This window comes from Nyctibius grandis, chromosome 4 (genome assembly GCF_013368605.1).
Source record: "Nyctibius grandis isolate bNycGra1 chromosome 4, bNycGra1.pri, whole genome shotgun sequence".
Classification (NCBI taxonomy): Eukaryota; Metazoa; Chordata; class Aves; order Nyctibiiformes; family Nyctibiidae; genus Nyctibius; species Nyctibius grandis.
The window spans coordinates 29,552,974-29,569,624 of NC_090661.1; the positions used below are offsets into that span (position 1 = coordinate 29,552,974).

General features: G+C 44.2%; 1 protein-coding gene across 1 annotated transcript in view; it reads right to left on the bottom strand.

Annotated features, from left to right (window-relative positions):
- Positions 1-8,713, bottom strand: part of LTK (leukocyte receptor tyrosine kinase) — a 101,738-nt gene extending 93,025 nt beyond the window's left edge. Inside the window, exon 1 of the mRNA XM_068397354.1 lies at positions 8,424-8,713. Within this exon, the coding sequence (XP_068253455.1) occupies positions 8,424-8,713 (290 nt within the window). The remainder of the gene's footprint in view (positions 1-8,423) is intronic.
- Between the last annotated feature and the right edge of the window lie 7,938 nt (positions 8,714-16,651).

A 16,651-nucleotide genomic window follows, 5' to 3' on the forward strand; every position in this document is an offset into this window, starting at 1 on the left:
CACAACTCTAGATGAGGTGAAAAGAGCTAGATCACAGAATCACAGAATGTTAGGGATTGGAAGGGACCTCGAAAGATCATCTAGTCCAATTCCCCTGCCGGAGCAGGATTACCTAGATCATGTCACACAGGAACGCGTCCAGGCGGGTTTTGAATGTCTCCAGAGAAGGAGACTCCACAACCTCTCTGGGCAGCCTGTTCCAGTGTTCAGTCACCCTCACCGTAAAGAAGTTTTTCCTCATATTTATGTGGAACCTCCTGTGTTCCAGCTTGCACCCATTGCCCCTTGTCCTGTCAAGGGATGTCACTGAGAAGAGCCTGGCTCCATCCTCATGACACTTGCCCTTTACATATTTATAAACATTAATGAGGTCACCCCTCAGTCTCCTCTTCTCTAAGCTAAAGAGACCCAGCTCCCTCAGCCTCTCCTCATAAGGGAGATGTTGCACCCCCTTAATCATCTTCGTGGCTCTGCGCTGGACTCTCTCTAGCAGTTCCCTGTCCTTCTTGAACTGAAGGGCCCAGAACTGGACACAATATTCCAGATGTGGCCTCACCAGGGCAGAGTAGAGGGGGAGGAGAACCTCTCTTGACCTACTAACCACACCCCTTCTAATACATATAATAATACGTATAATAATAATATCCTAGATCTGCATAAGTCCTTAATTTTTCTATCCACCTGAATAGCCAGAATACAAGCCCTTTTGAAATAACTAAATAAAAGCCAGCTTGGTTTATTCACCTTGTTTTGCTTATAATTAATTCACAAGGTTATTTTTTGCAGATCTTACTAACTTTCAAATTTCTTCTCTAGGATTGCAACAGACTGACAAACACAATCTGTCAAACTCTGGGAAAGTTTAAACTCTTCTAAGAACCTGATAGATCTTGAAGGGCCAGGAGGCATGTGGGACTTCAGGAAAGTTGAAAAAAAAGTGGGATAGCAAGCATTCTGCAATGACTATGCTATCAGGGCTTATAAGATTCATAAAGCCCAGTGTCTCATTAAAATCTAGGCTGAAATGTTAGCCTGCATGGGGTTAAAGAAAGCTTCCTTCAGAGGTTTTAAATACTATTCAGGCTCCTGTAGTGACTGAAAATGCTCCCATTGTGAACTACATACTTCAAAAGCGTTACTCATGTAAAGAGATCTGAACTCCAACACAGTACACATCAAAATGCCAAAGAGCAAACTCTAAAAACATGTTAAAGACCAAGGAAATTTCAACCAGTCATGCTTTTCTATGATTCAATTTGCTGAAGTCAAAGTAACAAATATGTATTAATCACTCAGAGCTCAGAAGGAAAAAAAAAATTATAAATAGAAGATACTTGGAAAATTAAAACTGCAGTTAATCATAACAAACAGAAAATAAAAAAAAAAATCAAGACATCTAAGATATTAGAAGTGTGTAAGCATAATCATCCATGCTCCTTACATTGTCTAAAATGTAGTCAAGACACCAGGGTCTGCAAAACTATCAAATGAACTATCCAGTGAAGCAAAGCAGTTTTTCAGTTCAGTTCCAGTTTGAATTCAGCTTTGTCTGAGGTTGCTCAGGTTCGGGCTGTCAGCTGCTAACTCTTTTTTTCGTAATCCCAAACCACACTGGCTGGGCTCATGGTCTCCACTGGAAAAGAGTTCCTCCTTCCTGCTCCTCTGGCCAGCCCTGGCCATCTCCTACCCTCTCCATGTATCCTCACAGTTTCCTCCTGCCTCCTTAAGGCCAGGAAATCAGAGCAGAACTTGTGAGGCAGAGCTACAAAGGGGAGATCCCAAGCACTCAGAGTTCACCCTCAGCATATAGAAAAGGGTCTTGGTCACAGTCGCAGAGCCACTCAAACCAGCTCTGCATCACTGCGTGGAAGCAGGTGCTTGTGAGTGTGCCACGGGGAAGGGGAAGCTGGATTCGAAACTGCTCAGAAGCCCACCACAGTCTGAGGTTGCTCCCATGCCAACAGCGTCTCTGCTGTGGGAAGCAAGATTTCAGCAAAGTGTGACTCTGAACCAATAACCTACGGGGTTCAGTTCTCACTGAGGTTCCAATAAGTCTGCTGTTGTTGGGTCAGTTCTGACTCAAGGTGTGAAAAAAGTTCCAGTTTGGGTTTCGTTTGGCTCCTGGATAGCAGAAGAACTCTTCACCATGACAATGCAGGAACAGACACTTCTCACCTCCCGCACTTTATTCTGTGCACCAAAATACCATCACATTCCTCCATGTCACTTCCTAGTGTGGCTCTCACTCAGTTATGTTATCCCTCCTATGCTTTTAATATATAAATATGTATCTCCATAAACATAGACACAGGGGAGAGGTGTGGATGCTTTAACCCCACAAAGCGTGGCTGTTCATGCCCTCAAACACATGCTGTGCTACTGACTGGGAAAAAAAAAACCTAAGTGAGCAACTGAAATGCATGAATAAATGCATCATTCTTGGCTGATATGCCAAAACTTATGGGATTTCAGATACCAATTAGCTGAAAATCTGTGATGTCTTATTAATAGATAGGACAAAATTAAGCTAAGTTGCAAGCATAGATCTCTGCTTTTTGCAAAGACTTCAGCTTTTAGTTCTATACTTCAGTCTCATTCTTGACTACCTTTAACTCCGATAAGCCTGCTCTTTCAAGAGGCGTCTCTTCTGTTTTTTTAAACTCAGTCAGTGCCTTTGTCAGGGAGTTTCTTTCCTTCATATAGAATAAATAGTTCAGTTGGAAGGGACCTACAACAACCATATGTAGTCCAACTGCCTAAAATAAATATAAAGCCAGTTAGAAATCTTAACAAGTTTTTCACTGACAAGTGGTAGACAAGGTTGTACAGAATTGTGTAAAGTTTCATGTTTTTCCAGCCAGCTTTTTGTTAAGGAGCACATACAGAAAACCAACCTGAAACTCTCCTAAAAAGATAAAACCTGGCCTGTGGATAAGCATCTCACTGAAATTCTGCGTTCTTTATTTCCTCAGTATATATGGCAGAGATGCTTTTTCTAGGTGAGGAAGATTGGAAGGTCATCTCTCTTTCCTTTTATGTAATTTCTCTGTTTTCATTACTCCTCATGGGCCCAGTTGTGCTGGTATCATACACACTGGAAGAAGCTGCAGTGTGGAGGCACACCACCTTGAGGAAAGCTCTTAGAAACAGCCCGCCTGAGGGAGGCAAACTGCTTCAGTGACACCCTGCCACTTGCTTGGGAGCTGTAGTCCTTTAGGTAGTGCAGAGACCTGGGGAGGTCCTGACGCCACATTTGCTCAGTTGTAAAGGTCCTACACCCTAAGCTCCCCTCTTGCACATCCAGCATAAAAAGGCAGGAACATAGCGTTCCCAGGCATAGCCCCTCCAACCCCTAATGGTGCTGAACCAGTCACAATCTGAACCAAAGGCTTTATATGTTCCTCCCGCGCACACATAACCCACCGGTGTGATCTGTCACCACTGTCACAAGAGATCTTGGTTCTCCCTGTTCACTCAGAGCACATCTGTCAGACCAGCTGCAAGTCACCTCTTATCAAACACCTCAACTCACCACTCTTTCAAGCTGGCCTGCTATCCTACCTGCCACAGATTTCATCTTTGTGCACACCCTGTCCTGCTGATAGCAGGCCACGTCAAAGCACTGGCTTTTTTACACGCCAGGAGAGGAGAGAAGCAGGAGAGCAATTATAATGGAATGGGAGGAAGAGGAATTGTAAGAGGAAGGACTGATGCTGAGAGACAGGAAAAGACTATAAGCCTGATCCAATTAATTAACATAATTAATGTCATTATTTCCCTCCTCCGATTCAAGCATTCAATACAGAAATCATGCTTACTCGTAAGAGTCTCAGATAAAAGTCTCCAGATACAGAAGGCAAGATGTTGCACTGCATTCCCATAGAGGTCCATCAACTTGCATTATCTAAGAACCCCATGGATTCCTTCCTCTCCATTTATTTCTGGAAAGAGCTCACCTGCCTCTCAGCAGCTGCTTTGTGCTTCTGCTTTTACTAAAGGTTTGCAAAAAGTTCAGGTTATTTTTGTTTCCTTTATTTCTGAAGACTTCGATCCAATACCAAGCTACAAACAATAGTACCAGCCACTGTGTGTATGGGCAGTAATGAACATCAGCCTGAGGACAACCACCTGCATACACAAATCCAGGTACAAATCAGTATGTGGTATTACATGATAACTGAGCCGCTTAATACAGGATTTTCCAAGTTACTGACAAGCCCGAATAAACTAAAAAGCAAAAGAAAACCAAAACCAAACCTGTCATAGGTCAACCTAAAATTTTTTCAGCAGTTGCAAAGACCAACACATATCGGGGAGTGTTGAACTACAACATCTCATGTCAAAACTAAACATTTGATACTAAATCATGTTTTGAGATTTTTAATTAAAGATTTAATGTTTTTGAATAAAAGCCTTCTCTAAGCTAAAATTTGAATTAAAACATTAAAACAGCTAGACTCATTTGAATGTCTCAATATGAACTAACTGGTGCACACACAAAACAAACCTCCATACATAACAGCTCAAAACCTAGACAACTTCATGAAGAATTTTAGTGTCACCACATCAGCATTTTTCACTAAAATTAATTCAAGATGAAAATTTCTCTCCACTCTAGTCACAGACAGACATCACAGATGCACTTCTACACAGCAGCACATCCAGTGCGCACGCCATCACATATACAAGCAGTCTGAAGGCAGGGACCCTCCTGTGTATCTGTTCAGGACTCTGGGGGACGGGAGATAAATGCTTTTGAAACAGCACTGGAGGGGGGCATCCTATTCTCCAACTTTGATCTTACGGACTATTTAGAAACTGTGCAACCATGTAGCACTGACAGAAAGATTAATTCCTCCTATGGCTGATCACAAGACATTGTCTTCAGCTCTAAAGTAACAGTACACAAGGCTCACTACCTGATTTCTTCCTCCTCCACCTTAGTCCTCCCTCTTTGTGTAGTTTACAAATCCCCAGTGTTTGTCTGCATGGGGGGGATTCCCATATATCTGTCCTATCCTTTTCCACTGTATTTCAACTTTGTAATGTCTGTGACTTAAGAAGAACTGTCTTTTTTTATGTCAGGGCATCCACTCAATGTTTGACTTTCAGTGACAGCCACAGCGCCTTGAATTGCATATCCAGACTGGGCAAAGTATCTGTAGATATGCTGTCATTTGCACAGTAAAGGACCATGGACCTACCTCCTACGACAAATTTCAAGGATCATTTGGTGCTGTCCTGGTTGGAACTATTAAAGTTAAAATACTGGAACCACTACTGTACCTCTATGCTACTTTAACTGAGCGGAGATAGGCACAAGAAGAAGAAAATAAGAAAGCAGGTCTTCAATGAAGAGCAAAAGAGAATTCAGGGCCCCATCCCTTCCACTCTTGGCATGCTCTCCTCTAGACAGACAAAGGGATAAGCAAAGCAGTAAAGGTTTGTCTAAGAGAGACAGATGTGCTGGTTTATTTATTATAAGTTGGCTTACAACAAAATGAGGTACTCCTATATAAGCATTTTCATGCATGTGTGGACTGATTAAACTTAAACCAGCTTATACTCACCGTATAAAACAGAGAAGCTCAATTCTGAGAGGCAGAGAAACCCAGAAGAGGAAGAAAACCTTCCTGGCTTCTGAAAACAGTTTGTTAAACAAATGCCAGGAGGAAGCAGTAGCCAGGAATGGGGCGTTCACCATTGCCATGCTGATATTCCATTCCACAAACAAACAAACAAAAAGCTGGTTGTCTTACTCCTAAACCTGCCATCAATCTCCCTATGCCTCTCTGCCTTAGAAAGGATTCAATGAAACCCAAAACTAACTATTCCTCAGGCTGAAATTAAACATGATACCCTACTCTGTGACAGCTCCACTACAAGTATTGGAAAGGGCTGTAAAGAAAGACTTGACAAAATGCCTCTACTAATATTATCTCAAGAACTGTGTTTATACTCAGTAGCTAAACTCTGAGCAACGACATAAACATGACTGCACTTTTGAAAAGGTGTTTGAGGTTTGCCCGGAACATGTGTTGTGCTGTAATTTTGCAAGTAGTTTGCCCTCCACGCCCAGAGGCAAGAGCACAACATCCAGCCAAGCACGACCCAGTTTTTCGTAGAGGAGAAAAGGACTGACCTACTCCCTCCGCCAAGCTCAAGTAATCAAAGGAAAATCATCCAATATGAAGACTCAAAGCAATGCTAGTGCTTAAAATAAAAAGCAAATTCTCCCACACATTCATCTGGTGGCTTTTTTCACCTTCTTCCTAGCCACCTCCTGAGACCTGAGGCTAGTGTGCAACCTCAGCTTCTGAATGGCTGTGAAGTTGCTTTGACACTGAACAATGGACATTTGTGCACCAAGTCTTTTCCTGGTTTTGTTGGTGGTGGTTTTGGGGTTCCTTTTCTGAGGGTTTTCTGCTGCTGTTTTTCTCTACAACTTTCAGAATTTTCTCAGAGTCTTAATTTTTGTACCAAAAGGAGTTCCAACCTCCTCCAGTATTTTGGTGTGCCAAAAATTTTCAGTGGATGGGAACTTTGAAATTATCCTTTTAGGATACAGCTTATTAGAAAGGCATATGCCAGCCAGTAAAACAAAAGAGTGAAAAGTGGACCTGTAAATTCCCTCATCACCAAGACCTTAGGCTTTCAAAATAAAGGAGGAAATGTAAAGCCACTCCGAGAGCATGCTCCAGGAAAACTTCCTCAGTGGAAACACAAATGGTTTTTAAAATAATTGACTGCAGAGTCTAAGAGCTAACCATAATAACTCAGTGAGACAAGCAACCTCCATGTGAAGATTGTGACAGCAGCTACACAGTTAAATGCTCATACATCCAAGTCTGTCCCTGGGTGACAGAGATTATTTTTGGCAGAAGATTGGACCGAGATTATAAAATGTACATTTTTTTTCATTTAGCTCTTTACTTGCTCTCTCCGAAACACACCTTTTTAAATCTCTGTCCTAATACAGCCATGCTTCAAATCACAGACTTGGAGATATAGCAAATATAATGACTATTCCTTACACTAACCTTACTTGAATGTTGCAAGTCACTCCACCAAAAACACTGGGATGATACTTGGCAGCTGTTGATGAGACCACATGCCAGAGAACTGAGGCTGTGGGGACACACAGCTCTGCTTGCATGGGTTACACTTGCCCTGGGACCCTTTGAGAGTAAAGCGACCTCCTCCCAACAGGAATAACAGGCCAGAAGAAGCCTGAAATCAAAAACTCTGTACTATGCCTTGGCGTTCAATTGTAAATAGAACTAAATGGTGAAACCTGCTTAAAAACTGGTGTCCCAACATATCTTCATATAAAAGAAAATATATACAGGTTCAACATTTGGCCAGAGACAGAGAATTTCACTGCGCTAGCAAGAGCAAGCTGTAGCACCCTGTTTGCCCTACCTCCTTCCCTGCCTGGAAGTAATATGATTTGTTACACTGAGAAATACAGAAGTGTCTCCTGATCCTTGTCTAATGGTCGAGATGATGTCCCTGTCTCTGCACTGGGAGTACTATTGTAACTTCAGGTCTCTGAGAAGTTCAGCATGTCCTGATACAGGTTTTTCTCTCCTAATTTTTGTAATGAGTTTGCTTGCCGCTGTGCACATATAGTAAATGTGTCCTGCTCCTACCTTCTTCTCCTATCATTGCTTGCGTGCACGCTGCCGCTTCCCAACTTCTCTCCTGTTAACTGTACCTTCCCTCCTAACATCTCCCTCCTTCTCTCCTAGGGTTGTTTCATTCCTCTTGCTGCATTTCAGAACCAAAGCTGGCAATGACAAGCAGAGAGGCACAAACATTCCTTTCAAAACTCAGCCTGAGCACCACTCTCTACGTGGGAGCTCACAACTCCACCTTTCATGGTCCAGACACCTTCTTCTCCCTTTATCTGTCTCCCTCATCTATCTCCTTAGACAAAGCATCTTCTCCAAATTACACCTTTTCCTGTAAGCAACCTTCACTACTCCTGGAGCATTACTTTCTCCCACCTCTCCAAAATAATCCCAGAGAAAGCAATCCAGAAATTAGAGAAGCAAAATGGTTCTGGGGTAGAGCTGTTAATTTCACACTGAACCCTTGTACAATGACGGTGGCTGCTTCCAGCCTAAGAGCCTCGGTCAGCAGCAGCCTTTCTAAAACTACAGATCACCCATTCATTTCAGTGAACAAAATTTACCTAGAATGAATAACCATCAAGATTTATCTTCCCACGTCACCCACTTTATATATGTTTCATGCCTGTACTTTTTCCTCCCTCTCCTTTTTTCCCCACTGTTTTCAAAATAATGCGGTACTGGTTTTAAAGGTAAAAGAGAACGGGAAACGAAGTAAGTCTGAGTCCCTGGGCATAAGAGGGAGTTTGCACCATAAGGAGATGGGAGGAAGAAAAATAAGTTACTTACCCGCTGCGGTGACCCCCAGCACCAGCTGTGGGAGCCGGTTCATGGCTCTGCGGGGTGCGGGCGTGTCCCAGCCGGGTGCACGGCTCCGGAGGGGACGTGCCTGGCTCTGCCTGCGGGCTCCGCAGGAGCTGTGAGGCTGGGCTCGGGCTGCCGCTGCCTTGGAGGAGAATTCCCACCTCCTGCTCAGGAAGGCTCGCATGGGTCCTAGAGCCACCCCCCTTTCTGCCCTCCTCCTCTTCCTCCTCCTCCTCACTTTTTGCATACCGCTCCTGCACGATCAGCAAATCCATAAGGCAACTGCTTCAGACATGAATACATCCATCCATAAATTTTTTAGGCATTAGTATTCACTAGGAAAAGCTGAATTCAGCATCTTACTGGGTTGTTCCCCCTTCTCAGTCTTCCCTTGCAGCTGCCTCAATGACCACACAAGACACACATACTGTCTGGGACCAAACTCAGTTTGTATTTATGAGAGAGAAGATTCCCTTGGCTTGGAAGTCCTTTCACTGACTTCCCTCAAAGAGAAATCAGACCTATTTACACAGCCTAGATACTCACCTTTCTTTCCTTAACTCCTGAGCAAGACAGCCTCAGTTGGTGAGACATGCAACAGGGAGCTGCCACACAGCGAGGAGTAGGTGATCTGCCTGCCAGCTTGTGCATTCACTCTTTAATCACTTTACTTGTTAAACTACTTTTTCTTCTGGTCCCTCAGCATTTCAATCACATCAGTTCACTCTGCCTTTAATTTGTTTGCATGTGGGTTGTTCCTTTACAGGGAGTTTATTTTAAAACAGCTATTCTTTTTATTTTCAGAATATGTTCTTTCTGATTAATTCTCCATGTGGATACCCTTACTCTGGATTAGGAGTGCTTTAGTCCAAATTAGCACAATTTATTGTGGCTGTGGGCTACAACAATTCAGATTGGAAACTGTTGTGAATTTAACAGGTAGCACCCGAGCCTTGAGTAAAATACCATTCACGCTGTAGGCATTGGAGAAATGTGGAGCTGACATGAATTAAAGCCCTGATAGGTCTGGCACTTTCAAGGCTGAGGTCAGCATTCCAATTTTAATTGTGGTTCATAGATTAGACTAAAAATGTAGGGAATTTACTTAAACTTTTGTGAATATTCCACTGGTATCTATGAAAAGTATGCACTGCTCAAGGGCAGAATTTGCTTTTGTACCATAACTATATATTTGAGTCTCTGAATTTGCTCTTTGTTTAGCAACACATTGCCATTTTCAACAGATTTAGAGAGGCATACCTCTGAACAGAACCTGGATGATTTGGAAGAAAACATCATTCTAAGGCTTTCCTCTATGGCCACAACAATTACAAAAGTATGGTAGCAAGAAAGACAGACATTACTGCTTGCTTATTAACTAAGTTAATAGAAACTGTCCCCCAAGCAAAGTGATAGACCAAGAATAGTGTGTGCTCCTATCCAAGCCAATTAAAAAAAAAAAAAAAAAGCTGCCAGCTTTCCATCTCTTCATAAATAACTTTCTTGGCTGAGGCTCAGGGACTGCAAAGCAGGTAATTTTTTACTCCAATTGGTAAAAAAGTAGAAGCATCTCAGGAATTTCTATACTTGCCTAAACCCTCCTATGAACAGAGATGTAAAAAATCTGTATCTGCAAGGAACAGGTAGCAGCAGCAGAGACAGACAAAATAACACTGTTTTTGACAATATTCAGTTTTAAAGCAGTTCATATTTTCATGGTTTTCAGTTAGTTTGGCCAAGAGGGATGAATTCTGAGGCTCATTACAGAAATGTGAGGCATTCTATAAAAATGAAATAGATGCATGTGATGCTTTTAAGCAGACAGTAAAAGCAGAGGAGAAGGTGACTAATCTCTGACCAACTGGCTCATTAGCCAGTTTTGAGGGTTTGAGTCCTGGCTCAGAAAAGTAAACCTTGGTCTACTGGAAGATCCGCAGTTAAACCTTGGCGAGGTAATCCACATCTGTCAAGCAAAGATATTCTAGGGAATCAAAGATTTTAAAGATAAAGGGCAGGAAAAACAAATGCTTCACAACGAAAACCACAAGAAGATATGCTGAGTGTGAAAACAACAGAAGTCAGAACAATGCCCAGCATTTGGAAATAGGCGCATGAACTACAAGCAAATGGTACTCACCAACAGTTTGCAAGTGGTACAAGAGCATGCACAGCAAGAGACAAAACACAACAATAAGGAGAGAATGACACCACCACCACTAATTCAGAGGAAATCTCTGTATCACAGAATCACAGAAACGACTAGGTTGGAAGAGACCTCTGGGATCATCAAGTCCAACCTTTGACCTAACACCACTGTGTCAACTAGACCATGGGACTAAGTGCCACATCCAGTTTTTTCTTAAACACCTCCAGGGATAGTGATTCCACCACCTCCCCGGGTAGCCCATTCCAATGCCTAATAACCCTTTCTGTGAAGCAATTTTTCCTAATGTCTAACCTGAACCTCCCCTGGTGCAGCTTGAGGCTATGTCCTCTAGTCCTGTTGCTAGTTGCCTGGGAGAAGAGGCTGACCCCCACCCCTCTACAACCTCCTTTCAGGTAGTTGTAGAGAGCGATAAGGTCTCCCCTCAGCCTCCTTTTCTCCAGGCTAAACAATCCCAGTTCCCCCAGCTGCTTCTCATAGGACATACCCTCTAGACCCTTCACCAGCTTTGTTGCCCTCCTCTGGACTGGCTCCAGCACCTCAATGTCTTTCTTGCAGTGAGGGGCCCAGAACTGGACACAGTACTCGAGGTGTGGCCTCACCAGTGCCGAGCACAGGGGGACAATTACTTCCCTAGTCCTGCTGGCCACACTATTTCTGATATAAGCCAGGATGCTGTTGGCCTTCTTGGACACCTGGGCACACTGCTGGCTGTCCACCAATACCCCCAGGTCTTTTTCCACCGGGCCGCTTTCCAACCACTCTTCCCCCAGCCTGTAGCGCTGTATGGGGTTGTTGTGTCCAAAGTGTAGGATCCAGCACTTGGCCTTGTTGAACTTCATGCCATTGGTCTTGACGCATCTATCTAACCTGTCCAGATCCCTCTGCAGAGCCTTCCTACCCTCAGGCAGATCAACTCTCCCACCCAACTTAGTGTCGTACATGAATTTACTGAGGGTGCGCTCGATACCCTCATCCAGATCATCAATAAAGATATTAAACAGGACTGGGCCCAGTACTGAGCCCTGGGGAACACCACTAGTGACCGGACAGCAACTGAATGAGATACCGTTCACCACCACTCCCTGGGCCTGGCCATCCAGCCAGTTCTTAACCCAGTGAAGAGTGCACCTGTCCAAGCCGTGGGCTGCCAGCTTATCCAGGAGAATGCCATGGGAGACAGTATCAAAGGCTTTGCTGAAATTCAAGTATACCTCATCCACAGCCTTTCCCTCATCCACTAGGTGGGTCACCTGGTCATAAAAAGAGGTCAGGTTGGTCAGGCAGGACCTGCCTTTCCTAAACCCATGGCACTTTCTCCAAGGAAACTTCCAAAATGGAAGCTCAGTTAATGCCAGCTGTGGTTATTTTCTTTCCCACGAGGCAGACACCCATTTTGAATGTGACTGGACGGACACCACCAGCTTCATGCTCAGAGCCCACACAGTCACCCGGACGGTGCAGGGCTGCGTCTGCTGGTCGTGACTGCATGGAGCTGGACTCCAGCAGGCTACCGATGGGTGAAGCCTCATTAACACATCCCTCAGGCTCCACCCTTCATGCTTTGATGCCATCAAGTGTATGAAACAGTGAAGGTCATGGTCAGGTCTTTTGAATTTAAGGTGCAGAAAACCGTGGTTTAAGATAAGTAGGCTTCCTGCCTTCTTCAAAAGATACATTCATTGTCCACATCACATTCGGGATTTCTTGGCATCCATGAAGCAGAAAAAGTTGTATCCCATGGTGCGTTTCTATGGCACCCATACTGCACACCAGCTGAAGGTCTGACAGGCGAGACAGCTCCTACATCAATAAACCATCCATAAAGAACTGCAGTTAACACAACATCAGGTGGAGCGCCATCAGTTTCTGCTTCAGTTTGGCAATATGGGAGTAGGCAAAAGTTCCTGGAAGCATGAGGAGATCAGAGCGTGGCTATGAGATACAAATGGGATAACTGAGTGTCAGGCAAGATGTTTCCATAGGAAAGGCAAGCATTATGCAAAGCCCTGGTGAGAAGTCACCTGTACCACTAGGGACATTTCTCATTCCTCAGGTTCAAGAAAGACCAATTCTGTCTGCGATGAAGGCGAACAGAGACTAAGCAGTTCATTAGGGACACGGAGGGCCTACAGAAGACGATGACTAGCAGTAGCAAGGGAAAGGCTGAGAAGATCGTCATCACTTTCAAGAAAGATATCATAGTGAAGTGCAAGGAAAAAGACAGTCAAGAGCAGAGAACAATTTGGGACTTCTTTCCAAGAGGACCTCACTGTAAGCAGGGTAGTAGCAAATGTCCCTTGGTGCATTGGTAAAGAATAGTGAGGAAATGCTGCATGCTCTCTATGTCTCTGCAAAGTTCATGCAGAGGGAACCAAAAGACTTTCTTTCACCTCAGGCATCCCCACAAGAAAATGAATGTCTATGGTTTAAGTGCCCTGCTTTACGTAGTCTGGAGGTGCAGAGGAATTTACAGGGATGCCCGGCAGCTGTGCCCAGTGCATGGCCACCAAGGGCAGGGGCAGCCTCCTGGGCCTTCTGGGCACAGGGACTGCCTCGAGGCCAGAAGCCCAAAGGCTTCCTCTGAAGGATGCTGGGCGGAGGGGCAGTGGGCAGGGCTGCGCATGGGGGCCCCCATCACCCCCATGTCACAATGCCACCGCCTGGCAACGCAGCAGTCACAATGCCCGGGGCAGTTATAAAAGGGAGCATCCTCCCGTGTCCTGCTGCCAGATCTGGCCTGGTGGCAACCTGAAGACATCCAAGAGGAAGTTCTTGAGAAGCCGCTGGAATTACTTGGAGGGGGCTGAGGGAAGAAGACCGGAGGAAGCTGCAGGAGGCTGCTGGAGATGAGAAGCAGCACCACCACCTGGAGGTGCCCGAGGCTATCAGGCCTTTTCAGCTGGAGAGCCGTGGCCAGACCAAGGGAATGCCCCCTTGAGGAGCACTGCAGAGCTCGCGTCCTCATCCCCTGCAGAGCCACGGGCAGCAGCCATAAGAAATGGGATGCAGAGATGTTGCCAGGGGTCCCAGTGCTTTGGAGCAGCCACTAGTGCCCCTCCAGACACGGGAAGGATTATTGCCCCCAAGATCGATCAGACTGAGGGCCTTTGGCCACTCTCAGAAGCCCCTGAGATGGCTCCAGGTGGAGGGAGAATAGGGCTTGGGCATCTCCTGGGAGGCGTGGCCAGGCTGTGGGACAAGGAGGCAGGTCTTGCTCACATGCTCAGGGAATAGCCGATCACCAGTGCTGGGGTCAGGAAGGAATTTTCCCCCGGGACACATTGGTACTGGTCCCCGGGGTTTTTTTGCCTTCCTCTGCAGCATTGAGCATGACCACTTTAAGTGTCAGGGCTCCTCTGGTCCCTTTTGCCTGGGTTACTGCCTGCTGCTTGTGCACCATGAAGATGGCCTCTTGTGCCCTGTAGGTGGGGGGAGGAAGGCTTTTTTTCTCCCACAGTGGGCTAGCCAAGTATCCTTGCAGGTTTTTTGCCTTCCTCTGCAGCACTGAGCACAGCCCCTTGCTACGGCTTCTTTGGGCTGTTTTGCCTAGGTGCCTGCTGCTCATGCTCCACACAGGTGGCCCTTGTGCCCCGCATCTGGGGGGAGGAAGCTCTCTAGACTCCCAGGGCGGCCCCCAGGGTGGCCCCCAGGGGTTGCTGCTTTTCCTCTGTAGCACCAAGCACAGCCCCTTGCCAGGGCTCCTCTGGGCCCCTTCAGCTCCGTTCTTGCCTGTTGCTCTTGCACCTCCAAGGTGCCACTCGTGCCCTGTCTCTCTTGCCCATTGCAAGATAAAAAGGAAAATAGGGCAAAATAAGGCAAAATAAGGCAAAATAATAAGCAAATAAGGCAAAAGAAGGCAAAACAAAAAGCAAAGGAAGGCAAAAGAAGGCAAAATAAAAGGCAAATGTAGGCAAAATAAAAGGCAAAAGAAGGCAAAAGAAGGAAAGTAAGGCTAAAAAATGCTAAATAAGGCTAAATAAAACTAAATAACGCTAAATAAAGCAAAACAAAAAAAAGGCAAAATAATCCTAAATAAAGCAAAATAAAAAGCAAAATCAGACAAGATAAGGAAAAAAACAAAGTAAGAGAAACTAAGAAAAACTAAGGCAAGCTAATGCAAACAAATGCATAATAAAAAACAAAGGAAGGTTGAAAAAGGCAGAAGGCAGAAGGCAGCAAAACAAAAAGACAAAAGAAAAAGATGGCAAAAAAAGGCACAAGAAGGCAAAAGAAGACAAAAGAAGGCAGAAGGTGGCAAAATAAAAAGCAAAATGAGGCAAAATTAGAAGCAAAATAAAAGGCAAAATAAGGCAAAATTAGAAGCAAAATAAAAAGAAAAAGGCGGCAAAATAGGGCAAAATAAAAAGCAAAATACATAGAAATAAGGCAAAATAAGGCAAACTGAGGCAAAATACAGCTAAAAAGGCTAAATCAGGCTAAATAAGGCTGAATAATGCTAAAAAGGCAAAATAAAAAGCAAAAGGCGGCAAAGGAAGGTCAAGATAGGCAAAGGAAAGCAAAAGAAGGCAGCAGAAGGTAAAAAGGCAAAGATAAGGCAAAATATAGAGCAAAATAAGGCAAAATAAGGCTAAAAAGACTAAAAAGGCTAAATAAGGCAAAATAAGGCAAAATAAGGCAAAAAGCAAAAGAAAAAGCAAAAGAAGGCAAAATAGAACGCAAAATAAAGGAAAATAAGGCAAAATAAGACAAAAAAGGTCAAAACAGGGCAAAGTAAGGTAAAGTAGAAGTAATTAGGAGCAATAGACAGTGCTGCATCAGCAGAGAACTGAACTGTCAGTCTGGAAGCAACTGTGACAATTACAAGCTTTTAAGTCGGGCACTGATGCACAATCTAGAGCACTGCCAGAACCTGGATACCAGCAATTGAAAAAACCCTCTGGTCTTAAATAATGATACCATCTCTGGCTCAGCAACTCAGGAACAACCTACTGGAGCCCAGGAGAGGGACAGAGATATGCTTATCCTATTCTTACGTTCTTCTGAGGGCATCCGTTATTGTCCACTGTTGCAAATACAACACAGAGGGCAGCACAGAACTTTGGTCTAACCTTGTAACGTCTCAAAACCATTCAGAACAGGGTTGCAAGACAAGTTCCTGACATGCTACCAAGAAAATTCCGCAAAACTGAAGAGAGATGAGGTGGAAGCACTTACCTGCAAAGCAAGCAGAGCTCTAGCATGGGTGTCTAGTCACTGCCAGAAAAAAAAAGATGGAGCTTTCACTTACGTGCACACTCAGGAGACAAAAATTTTAAACAGTGGAAAATATTCCCCATATACGAGAAGAAAGCATTGGAGAGGTGACTGATACCAAATGCGTTTCTACATAGGACACAAAGCAAAGCAAATGTTCACCTAGTTTCAATGCCTTCTTTGGGACGTATTGTTCCCTTTTGGGCTGTGCACTTCATAGAAAGATAGAGCACGTTTCTGATAGCATATACAGTACAAAAGTCTGCATCATGACATTTTGATCTAAGAAAAGTATGAGAAAAATGCAGCCAGAGATTTCATAAACCTTGCATGGAAAACAAGCTGTAGGGCAAAAGCTAAACAAATACCATGTAAATTCCTTATGATGGAAATAATATCCAGCAGAGCAAGGTAAATGTGGCAAGATGATACAGACTGGTCACACTAAGATGAAGGAATACAGACTCATTTGAAACATAAAATATGTAAAGAAACATGTGCTCAGTCAACCTGCCTCAGCATCCTGAATGCCACTCTACAAAACTGTCTAACAGACATAGGATCTAACTGTTACAAAAACATCTGGAAATCCGAAGGCATTAACCAAAGATGGCCCAGTCAGAGATACAGTATCTAAGTGCAAAATTAACTTGTCCTCAGATTCTTCTGCTGAGAATATTGGCAATTTTTTCAAAGTTGTATAGTCAGACTTGGAGAGCAGTCACTTATCCATAAAAGAAATTGGGTGTTAGTGTATATAAATAAAGAAAGAAGCTTTGGCTTTACTCCATAGCCATTAAAGCTTCACGTCTTCATGCATGGAAGAACTGTG